The sequence below is a fragment of the Pocillopora damicornis genome, chromosome 1 (assembly GCF_964200805.1).
Source record: "Pocillopora damicornis chromosome 1, jaPocDami1.2, whole genome shotgun sequence".
NCBI lineage: Eukaryota > Metazoa > Cnidaria > Anthozoa > Scleractinia > Pocilloporidae > Pocillopora > Pocillopora damicornis.
In genome coordinates this window covers 12,090,940-12,102,822 of record NC_142670.1, presented here as the reverse complement: position 1 = coordinate 12,102,822, position 11,883 = coordinate 12,090,940, and the positions used below count along the sequence as shown (strand labels likewise).

At 35.5% G+C, this 11,883-nt stretch overlaps 1 protein-coding gene across 1 annotated transcript; it reads right to left on the bottom strand.

Annotated features, from left to right (window-relative positions):
• On the bottom strand, positions 1-10,876 carry LOC149052011 (adhesion G protein-coupled receptor L4-like). The gene is made up of 19 exons (XM_089211690.1): positions 10,315-10,876; positions 9,141-9,264; positions 8,142-8,221; positions 7,644-7,703; positions 7,170-7,377; positions 6,542-6,643; positions 5,942-6,029; positions 5,201-5,291; positions 4,980-5,032; positions 4,227-4,350; positions 3,889-3,992; positions 3,565-3,667; positions 2,958-3,108; positions 2,758-2,839; positions 2,290-2,356; positions 1,596-1,672; positions 1,270-1,390; positions 1,100-1,141; positions 1-620 (listed from the first exon to the last, which is right to left on the bottom strand). Exons 2-19 carry the CDS (start codon positions 9,190-9,192, stop codon positions 567-569), a joined length of 1,659 nt encoding a protein of 552 aa, XP_089067816.1. The 5' UTR covers positions 9,193-9,264; positions 10,315-10,876; the 3' UTR covers positions 1-566.
• Between the last annotated feature and the right edge of the window lie 1,007 nt (positions 10,877-11,883).

Sequence of the window (11,883 nt, the reverse complement as noted above, 5' to 3'; positions counted from 1 at the left end):
AATAGTTGTACGTACATCATAACTATCCTATAAGTACAATTTACATGATAACCAGCTCCCATCTTGGTTGAGGACTTTACTGCTTTTAGTACTTCAATGAAACCATGTGGTGATTGTTTGAAATTATGTTAAGCCTGATTTTCCTAGTCTAGCATTTAAGCAACCATTTTGTGAATGAAGCGTTATAGCGGAGCCCGATATTTAAAAAAAAAACATTTTAAAGCAGAGAAAGTTTCTTAGAGGCGGCATCCTATATGTATGACTGAAGTTCATCATTCCATCCCTTTTAACTTGAATGCAATAGTGTTCTTGGTCCCTGTTCACTCCATACTTTTTTGTTAAGTACAACTCATATTAAAAGTTTCTAGAACTACGAATACGTTTTAAAAATTGTCTTCGTGTAGAACATCGCCTCGACAGCTAAAGGACTGGCAGATCACTCCATTAACTTCATTAATCTCTGCCACCAATCTCTTCCACCTATGATTATTGATGCCGTATATAGTTGAGATATGGTGCGATGCTGGCATTCCTTTGGTTCTTCACTTTTATAAACTTGAGATTGCTCAATTTGAAGCTGGGAATATAGCGTTAAACTTTCTATTCAAACGCTCTTTAATCTGCAAAAAGGAAAAGATATCATGAAGTTTTAGTCTCAGCCTGGAAACAGGTGTCTGAAAATTACTCGTTATGATATTCCAAAGAGTAGCCTAAGGGTCACACTTCAACAGGGCTCTCAAGTGATAGAAAAAGCGAAAAGGACCTACGTTATGACTTCTTTAAACGGCCAGGCTGCTTATCAAGATTGAAAATTTCGGGGTCAGTGGGTGACTTGCGCATTTGAAGGCAATTCTAAGAAGGCTAATATGGTCTCTGACAGTGTAAAATGCGATCATTACCATAATTTTACGTCTAATCTTTAGCCACAATAACGACCACGGTAAGATTTTTCCATCATGCATTACCTTCAGGCGGTAACTGTGTTAAGATAATGAGTCTTTTTATGGCTTGGAGTTTGAATAAAATCATCGACAATAATTGCAATCAAAATCAAGCTCAAAGATTAATTTAAACAATGAATAAAACTACTTGTACTTACCTGACTGTTTCGCACACAATGCAATAGAAAAATGAGAAATCCCTGTAAAAAGAATAAGATGCACCTCTAAATGATGCGAGTACCTAAAATATGACGAGGCTGTTAATTTTGAGGTTTGCTTATTTAATGAGCTCACTAATTATGACTAGTAAATCATAATAATGGCTTACCTGAGTTGAGTTGAAGATGGTAAAGATGTAGGCAAAAGCTTTGTGAAACGTCGAAAAGATACCAAATAACCACGTGACACCCAGTAAGGGAATCATTACTACAGATGTCTTGATGCAAAGTCTGTAAAATAAAAGAAAGAACAGTAAAACAAACAGTAACAAAAAAAAGAAATAACAAAAAAGGAACAAAAAAAAAAAACAATAAAAAAGCGATGCAAAACAAAATGAGAGGAATTAACGAACAAGCCGTTTTTTGTTGTTGTCATTATTGTTGTTAATGTTAGTGTTATCATTTTCCAGTCCCTGACGTTTATGTTTACTCTTACCGTATCTGATGATTTTCTGGAGCTGACTGTCTTCCGGACATTTCTTTTACAACTCTGGCCATAATTAGCAAGTTAAGCTACAAAGTAGTAATATTTAAAATACCCTAAACATGGATATGACTGAGATGGTAGAAAGCCAACGAGGCGCGTAGCCCTGAGTTGGCTATAACCTATTTCTTATCCAACGAGTGCTAATGCAATCATTGTTGTAATGCATTACCATATAAGGTGACTCGCAATATCAGCTAATAACTGGAGTTCATTGAACCCATCAGAACACCAGAGTGCAATATTCAAGTTGAAATTTTATTCAATATTAAGCAGATTGATATTTCAGTTTAGGAAAATTGTTCGGCAATTTGATTGGAAGTCGCCATCTGATTCGAGCTGAGTGTTGTCTACAAGTCAGTAGGCCCTTTTCCCGAAAGCCCTTGCAATCAACGGTCTTGGAGAGCTATTGTGTTCGTGTGCTTCTTTCCTAATTTATGATTGAGATATCAACGTTAGATTCAGACAAATAAAGAAAATGCATTTTTTTAGCTGAGACCGCACAGCAAACAGGCCTTTTTTAGACTGTCATATAGAATAGCTTTGGCCCACTGGTATTGATTCAAAAGCCTCCTCCTAAGAATAATTGGATTGTGCAAATGTTAGGGAGACTATCAGTTATGATTAAAAACTGTGATCTACTTACAACTTCCACTGTCACAACAAAAACAGCAAATATCCAGATAGAATGGTTTGCGTTAGAGAGCCAGCAGCTTATTCACAACACAAATTACATAATTATATTAGTCTTGAAGTTGAATCAAGCCATCACACAAAGGTGTAAATGGCGAGTTGAAGTAGAAGAGAAGAGGGAGAGGAGAATGTGTCGCCTTTGCTATGACATCCGCGAATGGTTAGACATTCTATTGTTCTCGAATAAGGACGATAAACTGTAGGCCCCGTCTCCTGCATCTTCCCTGTGCTGGTTAGCAGGGCACGTTACAGAACCCACTCATTTCTTGCAGGGAGTAGAGAACGTGGCTCCTGGCGTTGTGGTGTGGTCGTGTTATCTTATAAATAGTTCCCAAATGAACCAGCTTTAAAGCTGAAGTGGGCTGAATTGTCTCCAAAAAAAAAAATAATGTAACTTAAATAAATAGATAGGGATACTTACTATTCTTCGCTGACAAAACTACTGATTTCGTCCCTCGCTGAAGAAATTATCAGCGAAATACTGACCATAACAGCTGGAAAAGCTACAATCAACGAAAAGCAAAGTTTTAAAGACAGTGAAATCACCACGTTTCAATATCATTTTGATAACGAAAACTTGATATTGCCTTTAGTAATTGTTGCAATAGTAGAAGAGCTTACCCCAAGAACAAGCATGGTACATGGCCATCTTCTCATTTATATTATAAACTTTGACGACAAATAGGTAAAGATAAATTCCTTCAACAAGCATCCAGCAAAAGGCTGACATGAGAAAGTATTGCATCAGGGCTGCCACTGCGACACAAACACCCTGCAAATCAAAAGTAGACTGAGCTTTTAAGAACAGTAACTGTTCTATTTCTATTTCTATTAGGATTCCTTTTAAAAAGGTTTTTTAATAGCTTTCGATATTTTATATCAAATATAGCCTTTATTTTCCCCACAAGTTAAATTTTTATTTAGTAGGTCTTGGTCATGCCAACATGAATCTGTTACTTCATAAATACCTGTTTCCCATGACAATTTCTCAACCCCCCTCCTACCCCCTTTCTGTCGAGCTGTGATCAATACTAATCACAAGAAACATAAATCTGTTCAAATCCTCAAAAATGCGACTAGAGCTAAGACTCCTCCTATGAATTCACTGCCAGATAGTTAAAAAAGCTTTTACTGACTTTGTTTTAAGTTGTACTTTTTTAAAAACAAAAAAAAATCAATAATCAAAAACAATACAAAAAACAAAACAAAAAAAAAACCAAGCGTTTACTTTATCCTGTGTGGCATTTATCCCAGCAAGAAACATTATCTGGCCAAGTCCCAGTGAGGCAACGAGACTTAACCTCACTTGAGACAGCGGCTGATGCACATCGCTGGTGATAAAGAAAAGAAATACAGGTTGCATTGATAGACATAAAGAGGAAAGTGGATATATATTATTTATATTAAGTAAGAAACTATACAAAAGTATCACAAACGAAAAGGAAATGAACTAAGATAAGAGAAATCAAGCTAAAACTAAACAGGTCATAGTTGGAGAATACCAAGTGTAGTAAAATAATTCCATAACAGAAAAAAAAAACGTTTTACTTACGTGAGGAGAGCATAGGAAGCTAAAGTAAGAATTATTCCAATGAGCGACAAGATCAGTCCCACGTAGGTGAGAATCGTCAAGATCTTCTCATCTTTCTCTGTCGTCTATTTTGTCATCGTAACAACGGGCAAAAGAAAAGCAAAATGATAGTGATGACGAAATTGATATCATCCGAAAGAAATGTTTCAATTTTGTTTATTTGTTACTTTTATTTCCATTTTAAAGTAGCATAACAGCTCCGTTCATAAAAAATGACTTATCTTCCCGCCTTTAAATAAATATGGCCACAGTGAAACATCATCACTCATGATACCAGATGAACAGACAAACATCATTACCTCTGCTGAAGCGCTGCCAAAGTCGAAAATATCTGCAAAGTGAGTCAGATGGTTGCAGCTGCACTCTGTGTACTCTTGTTTTCTTTTAGATACGTGACATCCCTCATCTGACCACCCGTCAATACTAAAAACAAGCGACATGTTAGCTTTATGCATGAAACGACGAATATGTGAGACATTTTCCCTTAACTATTTATTGAGAGTAGGTTCTGCTGCTTGGAGTCATCTAAGTTAATTAGCCTGTCTTTTCAGTCGCCCGTTTGCTGGTGTTTAAACAAAGAAGGAATCGTGAGGCGCATTTCGGTTCCTGCTACGACTCAGCCATTTGAAATCACTCATCTTTTAAAAGATAGCGTCCAATTCATTATGCAAGGTTAGGAAGATGAGCCAATGGAACGCAGGGGCAATGGATGAGAAGGTTAAGTACTTCGGCTTACACTAAGCATAACATTATCTAAGATGGCCACCAAGACATCCGTTATATCAAAGTCTTTCCGAATAATCCAAAAAGAGGGAAATTAAATGGAAAACTAGGCAATAAAAATTAGATAAAATGAGATAATATAATTGACTAAGTTTTCACATGAAGCTTAAGAATCGATGTGCCATGAATCGACTGCCTGGGGCATTTTAATTTTATTAGACAATCGCTAAACATGTTTTAGGTCATACAATGAACACGTTCGCCGAGGACAAAAGTTTTGATTTAGTACTATAAAATACTGCTGGCTACCACAGAATAGTTATTCTTACCTTTTGGAATCAAACACTTTCCAATACACACAATTTCTGGCGGCGTCAAGAAGCTAATGAATAAGATACTGTTTCATTCAGACTAACAGTAAAAAATTCAAGAACAGCTAATCATTAAAAGTATAGTTTTCTCTCAATGTACCTTTTTTTTCGTTTTTTCATTCGTTGAAATATTTCATCATGTATTTCATATTATTTCAATTCTAAGTAGATTTTTTTACCTTTTGATTTCTAAACCTCATGACGACATTTCGTATCAAACGTCTTGGCTTCGGATCCATTGCGACAGCCATTACCAAGCTGTTAAGACGCCTGAATGTTAAAGAAATAAAACCATCGAGTAGGGTTCGCTTTAGGAAATAATCCAATAGGCCCAATATGATTATCTCTATTGAGCCAATTAAAAAAAAAAAATATCAGGGTAGACGCTAGCCAGTGCAGAAGAAGGAATAATGCCTTTAACGGCTTTTTCGCTCCCGAGTGGTTTTATTGGTTTAGTAGCAGTCTTCCTCAGGTGCAATTCATGGAAGGGCTAAAACTTATCATTTTGTTTATCTGACCACCACTATCATTGAAAAATAATTGCCAGTGGGTCTTTTTTCTTCCTTCTGCCATCGCCTCTTTCATCGTAGTTGTCATCTAGATGCTGTGCCATGAATAAGAAAGGTGCGAGGCAGAATATAATTCCCAAACGCGAAACACTATCATTCCTCTAATTCAACTGTATTTTATTCAATAATCAAGATGATATATTTAGCGTAAAATAACCGTAAAGAGTTATTTTACTTTTACTCACGAGAGTAGATTTACGGCATGATTGGAAATTCCTTACAGTAGTTACGCTATGTGACATTATGTAACGCATTACACTACACTACACCCAGGAAGTCACAGATTTTATGGACAGTTTCTGAATCAATGATTTCTAATCGTAATGAACATAAACGTACAGAAAATATTGCCTCCTTTTCTTTAAGTCAGCGTTATTTAATTCTCTCCTTCTTAACAGTTCATGTAGGTCTTTGTATATGATGACGACAATCACTGAACCTTTAAGCAAAAACATAGAAGCAGTTCAAAATGTATCCGTGAGTTGAATGGACTGCGAGTAAATCGTACTCCATGTGCAGGTAGAGGTGGCAATGAAAACAACATAAAAGATACTCTTCTGTGAGAAAATTGATGACTTTTTCGAAAGCTTCAAAGCATTCTGCAGTACATGGCCCATTGTTATTTTCCTTGAATTTATCAGAAGAGTTTCTCTTTAGAAAAGGTCACTTGCTACATTGGTGGGATAGAGTTTTATTTTCAGTGGGTGGTTGAACTTTACAAGTAAAAGGATTGCATATTTATATTCTGAGATGTTTTTCCTCCCTCCAGCCCCACTCACTGATAGAAAAAACTACCGGAAGCTTCGTAGATCTAAATATAATATTCATGGAACCTGTTTGCCTGGAAACGCTACAACAACAACAAAAAAACAAAAACAAAAAGAAAATCTCCTCGCTAAGCTCAAAATCAGAGTCAAGTTGCTTCTCGTCTCATCAAGGTCAGTTACCTACCGTTTCTTTTAAAGTTTTCAGATGGGATGTTAACAGTTTCACTTGATGATTCACCGAGGTGAAAGTCGTCAAAATCTCGTCTTAGACGTTTCCGAATACGAACTGTTATAAAGGAGGAATGATGAAGCTTAAAAATACATATTAACAGAAATATCATAAAATATCATGAGAATGTTATTGAATAAATATTTGTAATATTCAATGCGCAATATAAGTATGATACAAGATCGAGTTCATCCCTGAACTTCCACATGCATTCCGCCTCTAGTGCTATGGGATTAGTTATGTATGCCTATGATGAGTCTGTAGTACTTACACCAGTAGATACTTAAAACATATTGTGTTATGAATAAGTTACCAAAAATTTGAAAGAGGTATTAGTAGCTTAAACAAATAAAAAAAAGGTTAGGCTTCACCTTGGTATGACTTCATTTTTGTATGTCATCCAAGATTTCCATCATACGCTATCAAGCCCATCCTTGAATCTCAACGTGTATTCCGCCTCTAGTGTTATAGGATCATTTTTTTAATATATCCTAGTTTGACTTTATTTTTGTTTGTCATTTAAGATGTTCAGTTTCTTCTCCTTTACAAAACATAACAAACAGACGAACAAACTTCAGCATACCACGAATTCTCTCATATTTCCTCCGTAACACTGGCGTTGATTCGTTGAGGTGGTACCAGCCATACTTCAGAGCAAAGGTCTGAAAGGCATCTGCCGTTGTGTATATCAACTCTATCCGTTTCCGCTCGGTTATAACATTATTTTGAACTTCTGTAAAGGATATATCTTTATACTTGGCCAGAGTATCTTGCAACAAATCGAGAACGTTCTACAAAGGAATGGATTGAAATTCAATGAGCAAAGTGTTTTTTCGTTGTAATTACCACAAGATTAATGTTTATGATTACTTTTCTCTTATTACAATTTTTTTGGGCATATTCTGTCGCGTGACACGTTTAGACCAATTCCGTGCGATCAGGAATACCAGATAGATTATAACAGTAGGTACAGTGAACGATGATGATGGAGTAAAGTTGAAAATTAAAAAGGTTTTTCTTAGAAATTTAATAAATAGAATGTAAAACTTCAACATACCTGCAAAGAGCTATCTTGTTGAATATATGTTTTATTCAATGCTAGGGTAAAATTATTTGTCTGTAGCAAGATGGCATATCAAATTAGTGCGAAAGAGTATGAAACAGATACCAAATGCTCGTTCATTAAAGTTATCTCGACACTTCCAACTCACTGTTTTAAAATTCTTGAAATAATATGCAAAAAGCAAACAAAAATAACAAATGAAACAAAAAACAAAACAATAGACAAGAACCAAACAAACCAACGGAAAAAAAAAAACAGAAAGAAAACCAAATAATACAGAGCAAATAATAATTGTGATAAAAATAAAATACTAGAAAACATAATTATAAAAAAGATAGCGATCACGACGATGATGTTGATGATCCTTATGATAAATTAAAAATGACATATTGTAAAATTATCATACTTGAAAATGAACTGCATGTTACAGTAACTAGTGCGATATTGTCTATGCATGTCACTAGGGTATATGCATGTTTAAGCAATACCTACCAATTCTTCTGTTTTTGAAGTCTGTTTTGATTTTGTACGAAGTTGTGGTGAACTAGTTGCTCTTTGTACTTGAAATATAGCTGGAAAATAAGCTCAGCATAGAGTTGAATCATTTTTATATCTACGTATCGTTATAAGGTCAAAACTTTGCTTTGAAGAAGTGATCAGCCGGTGTCTTCTCCAGAAAACCACATTACACTATTTGCTCTAAGAAGAGAGGACACCCGTCTTTGCATTATCTATTCACTTGATAAAACCAAACTGTCTTGCAGTACTCTCAACCAAAGTAGCAACTCAGTTTCTTTAGAAAGCTACTCCCTTCATTCACCGTTCGATTATCCGGTATGTATCAGAGTTGCATGTTTGTGTGCAATCATTTCCATTGCATACCAGATCACATTTGTAGTAACCACAGTTACAAATCTACATTCACTGCGCTGCGTTATTACATGTGCAAATTACCTCACACAATCTTTAAGGTTTTCAAAGCAAAATGTTCATTAAGTAGTTTGCCTGACAGATGCAACCGTTTTGCGCCGAAGTTGTCTCGCGCAAATATATTTATACCCTGACTCATTCAAGCCACATTATATATTTTTGGGTAGAATTTTTCAGAATATCTCAAATAAACAAATTGGTCTGCCAAAATTTACTCGAGAAACTCACATTTTCAAACCGATCAGAGCGCATTTAATACGGTTTCGGTTTTTCTTAGGTCAGTGAGCAGATGGTTGAGAAAAAATTGAATAAATACGCGAGTAACTTGGGAGAAACATAGAAAGGAAACGCTGAAAAAAAAGAATAACTAATCGACTTTTAGCCAAACCTTTCCGGTAGTTTAAGGTACTAATTCTTATCCGCAATGTTCTGCTACGTCCAATTGACTGGGATATGAAGATACAAAGAATATGAAAATAAAAAGAGTCCTTGACCCCTATTGTGAGATCAAATTCGCGAAAAAGAAAGAGTAATAATGTTCACAACAGAATCCACACTCACCTAATGAAGAGACCAGCAATAGAGTTGCGGTAAATTTATGGAAATCACCCATTTGTTTTGAGGTTAATTTGTTGCCCCTTCGCCTTCAGTCAGACCAATTAACGTGTTGAGATCAGCGAGTTATCTAAAAGCAACCAAAATATTATTTCCGTGTTGTGCTTATATATTATAAATATCTTTGAGATCAGTGCAAGATTGCTGTTAGTTAATTCTTAAAAGAGCTTTCTCCTGTAAAAGAAGGAATTTAGCTTGCCTTGTTGTTTTTACGTCTACAGTGAGGCTTTTATAGGGCTTTTATTATGTTTATGGCTTGAAGCGCAAAATTGACTGTCATGCAAATTAAAGATATCTGAACGTTTATGTTGCATTTTAACAGAAGCGTCCCTTCATCAAGGAAATTTGAATATTAAAATGGCAAAATAATTTAAATGAATATTTAGGAACACTTTTCTAGAAGTCTTTAAACACCCATAAATTGAAATATTATCCTTTCAGCAACCAACTTTTCTTTCGTTCAAGCCGACTGCACTGAAACCTTACCAACGCATCCAAGGAATTCGTTCCATGATGTTTTGATATATTTGTTGTACGTGTTCATTAAGAAACGGAGTAGTTCTCAACTGTCTCACAATTACTCGCCCTCATCACAATTCACGCAGTCCTGGTTTAAAATGTGCGCGCACCCGTTTTTAACCACCTGCTTTCTATTTTACTTGTAAGTTCCTTTCTATACTACAAATGCATAAATACTGAAGTCAGAATTAAGAAAACGGGAACAAAAATACATATATAAATGTAAGAAAAATAGAAATTGTCTTGCTTCAAAGGCACGACTTCTTCAACGTATGCAATATACACGCCTTTTTTTTCATTTACATCTCACAATTGAGAAGATAACACAGTCGTCTTGGTAACGAGATATGACAGCTACACTGTTCATCTTTTTCAAGAAACGTGACGAAGTTAAATTATTTCATAGGGTGCAATCTTTTCGTTCAAAAAATCAGCAAAATAATTTGGGGAAACAATTATTAAATGGTTGATCGTTTTGTCTCACGATTTAGAGTCGGTTTATCAATTGCAGTTGGTCGCAAGATAAACGATTAAATCTTCATTTATCCATATAGCCAAGATGAACAACAACATCTGTATGAAATGAGAAAAGCTGAAATACCTCTGACTTTTAATTTGAAGATTTCGTCGTTCATCTTTTGGAGTAAAATTCAAACTGACTTACAAGAAAATATATTTCTCTGTACTTTGGATAATAAGTGTAGATCCCGACACAGAGCACTTCTCTGGAAATAGGAAAAAGCTGTTATTAAAAAAAAAAGTGTCTAGTTCATAGTTATTGGTTGGATTGCTCTTAAAAGCAGGTGAAGCTTTCAGGACCTTCATTTAATCCTGAGAAAGGCAAATAACCTTTTTTCATAAAATGGCTGAACCATTTTAAATGTCAATCTGCTAAAATACACTTGTGTAAACTATGATTACGGTCCACGTTCAGTCTCTAAGTGCCATCAAAAAAAGTAAAATAAAAAAAAAGTAATAATAATTCATTTCCCAGCTATACGTGGGAGGAATGGAGGCTTCCTTCATTATAAAAAGCTCCATAGTAAGCAGAGTTTCTTTGCGGATGAAAAATGTTAAAAGGGGGTAAGTTTCTATAGAAACTGTGGTGCTGCGTCGGTAGAAGAGTATAACAGGGTAATTTAGTGTTATCAACGGTGTTGGATTTCAATCCCTCTGACGAAAGGGTTAACGCTTGACACGTCAGCCTTTTAAATCCTCACGGTGGTCAGTTGACGTCATCAACTCAATTGATAACACTAAATTACCTTGAAAATGTCACATTGCTTGAGGCTAAGAAGAAGTTTAAAAATCGAGCTGCTTTGGATTTTTATATTGCCACGTGCGCAATATAAGAAATTTTTTCGCAAAATAATTCGAAACCAGAGGAAAGTCAAATATTTGAAGGCCTAAGTGTTCTTTTTAAGGTCCTGGAATGCACATCTGCAGTCATATTACCCTCATCTTACAAATGACTTTATAGCGAACGGAATAGAATATTTAACATTCATAGTGATGCGCCGGATCTGATATACTGACTCAGCGACATTCATTCTGAAATATGATTCGAACCAGTTTTTATTATAAGTCTTCCTTATGCGTTTTCTCAGATGAATTTAAAGAGCTTGTCAAAATAAATCTGTTCAAAACAGTTCTATACGTTTTAATCCGGCATGGAATCGGATGAATCCATTGATTTTGTAGATTCCGAGGCAGTAAACGCTTATGGATCGGTTGTTGCTAAAGAGGAACTTGCAAGTATTTCAAATAAGGTTAAAATGTTGATCATCCATTCATCAAGTTTGCCATCCTTGTTAAATAGGACCAAGGGTCAGTTGAAGTTTCCTGCCCATGGAGAGGAGCTTTCGCTCGAAAGAGTGGTCGAGGTTGTTGCCCATGCAAAGCAGCAAAAAAGAAATGTGACGCAAACTGTCAATGTCGCTGACGTTCCTGTTATGAAGTGACTAAACTTAAAATAATTAAACGTCCGGCAGTTCGATATTTTTCCGTATTTCTCTTCGAGATCCAAATAATATTTATACAAAAATGTTCTACCTTTAATTACAATCCTCAAGCGCTTCCCGGCAGCCTAAAAATTTCGAACTTGATGTTTTTCACTAACCCTGTATACAGAGTGCGAAGCCATCCAAACGCTTGGCATTTAAAAACTGTT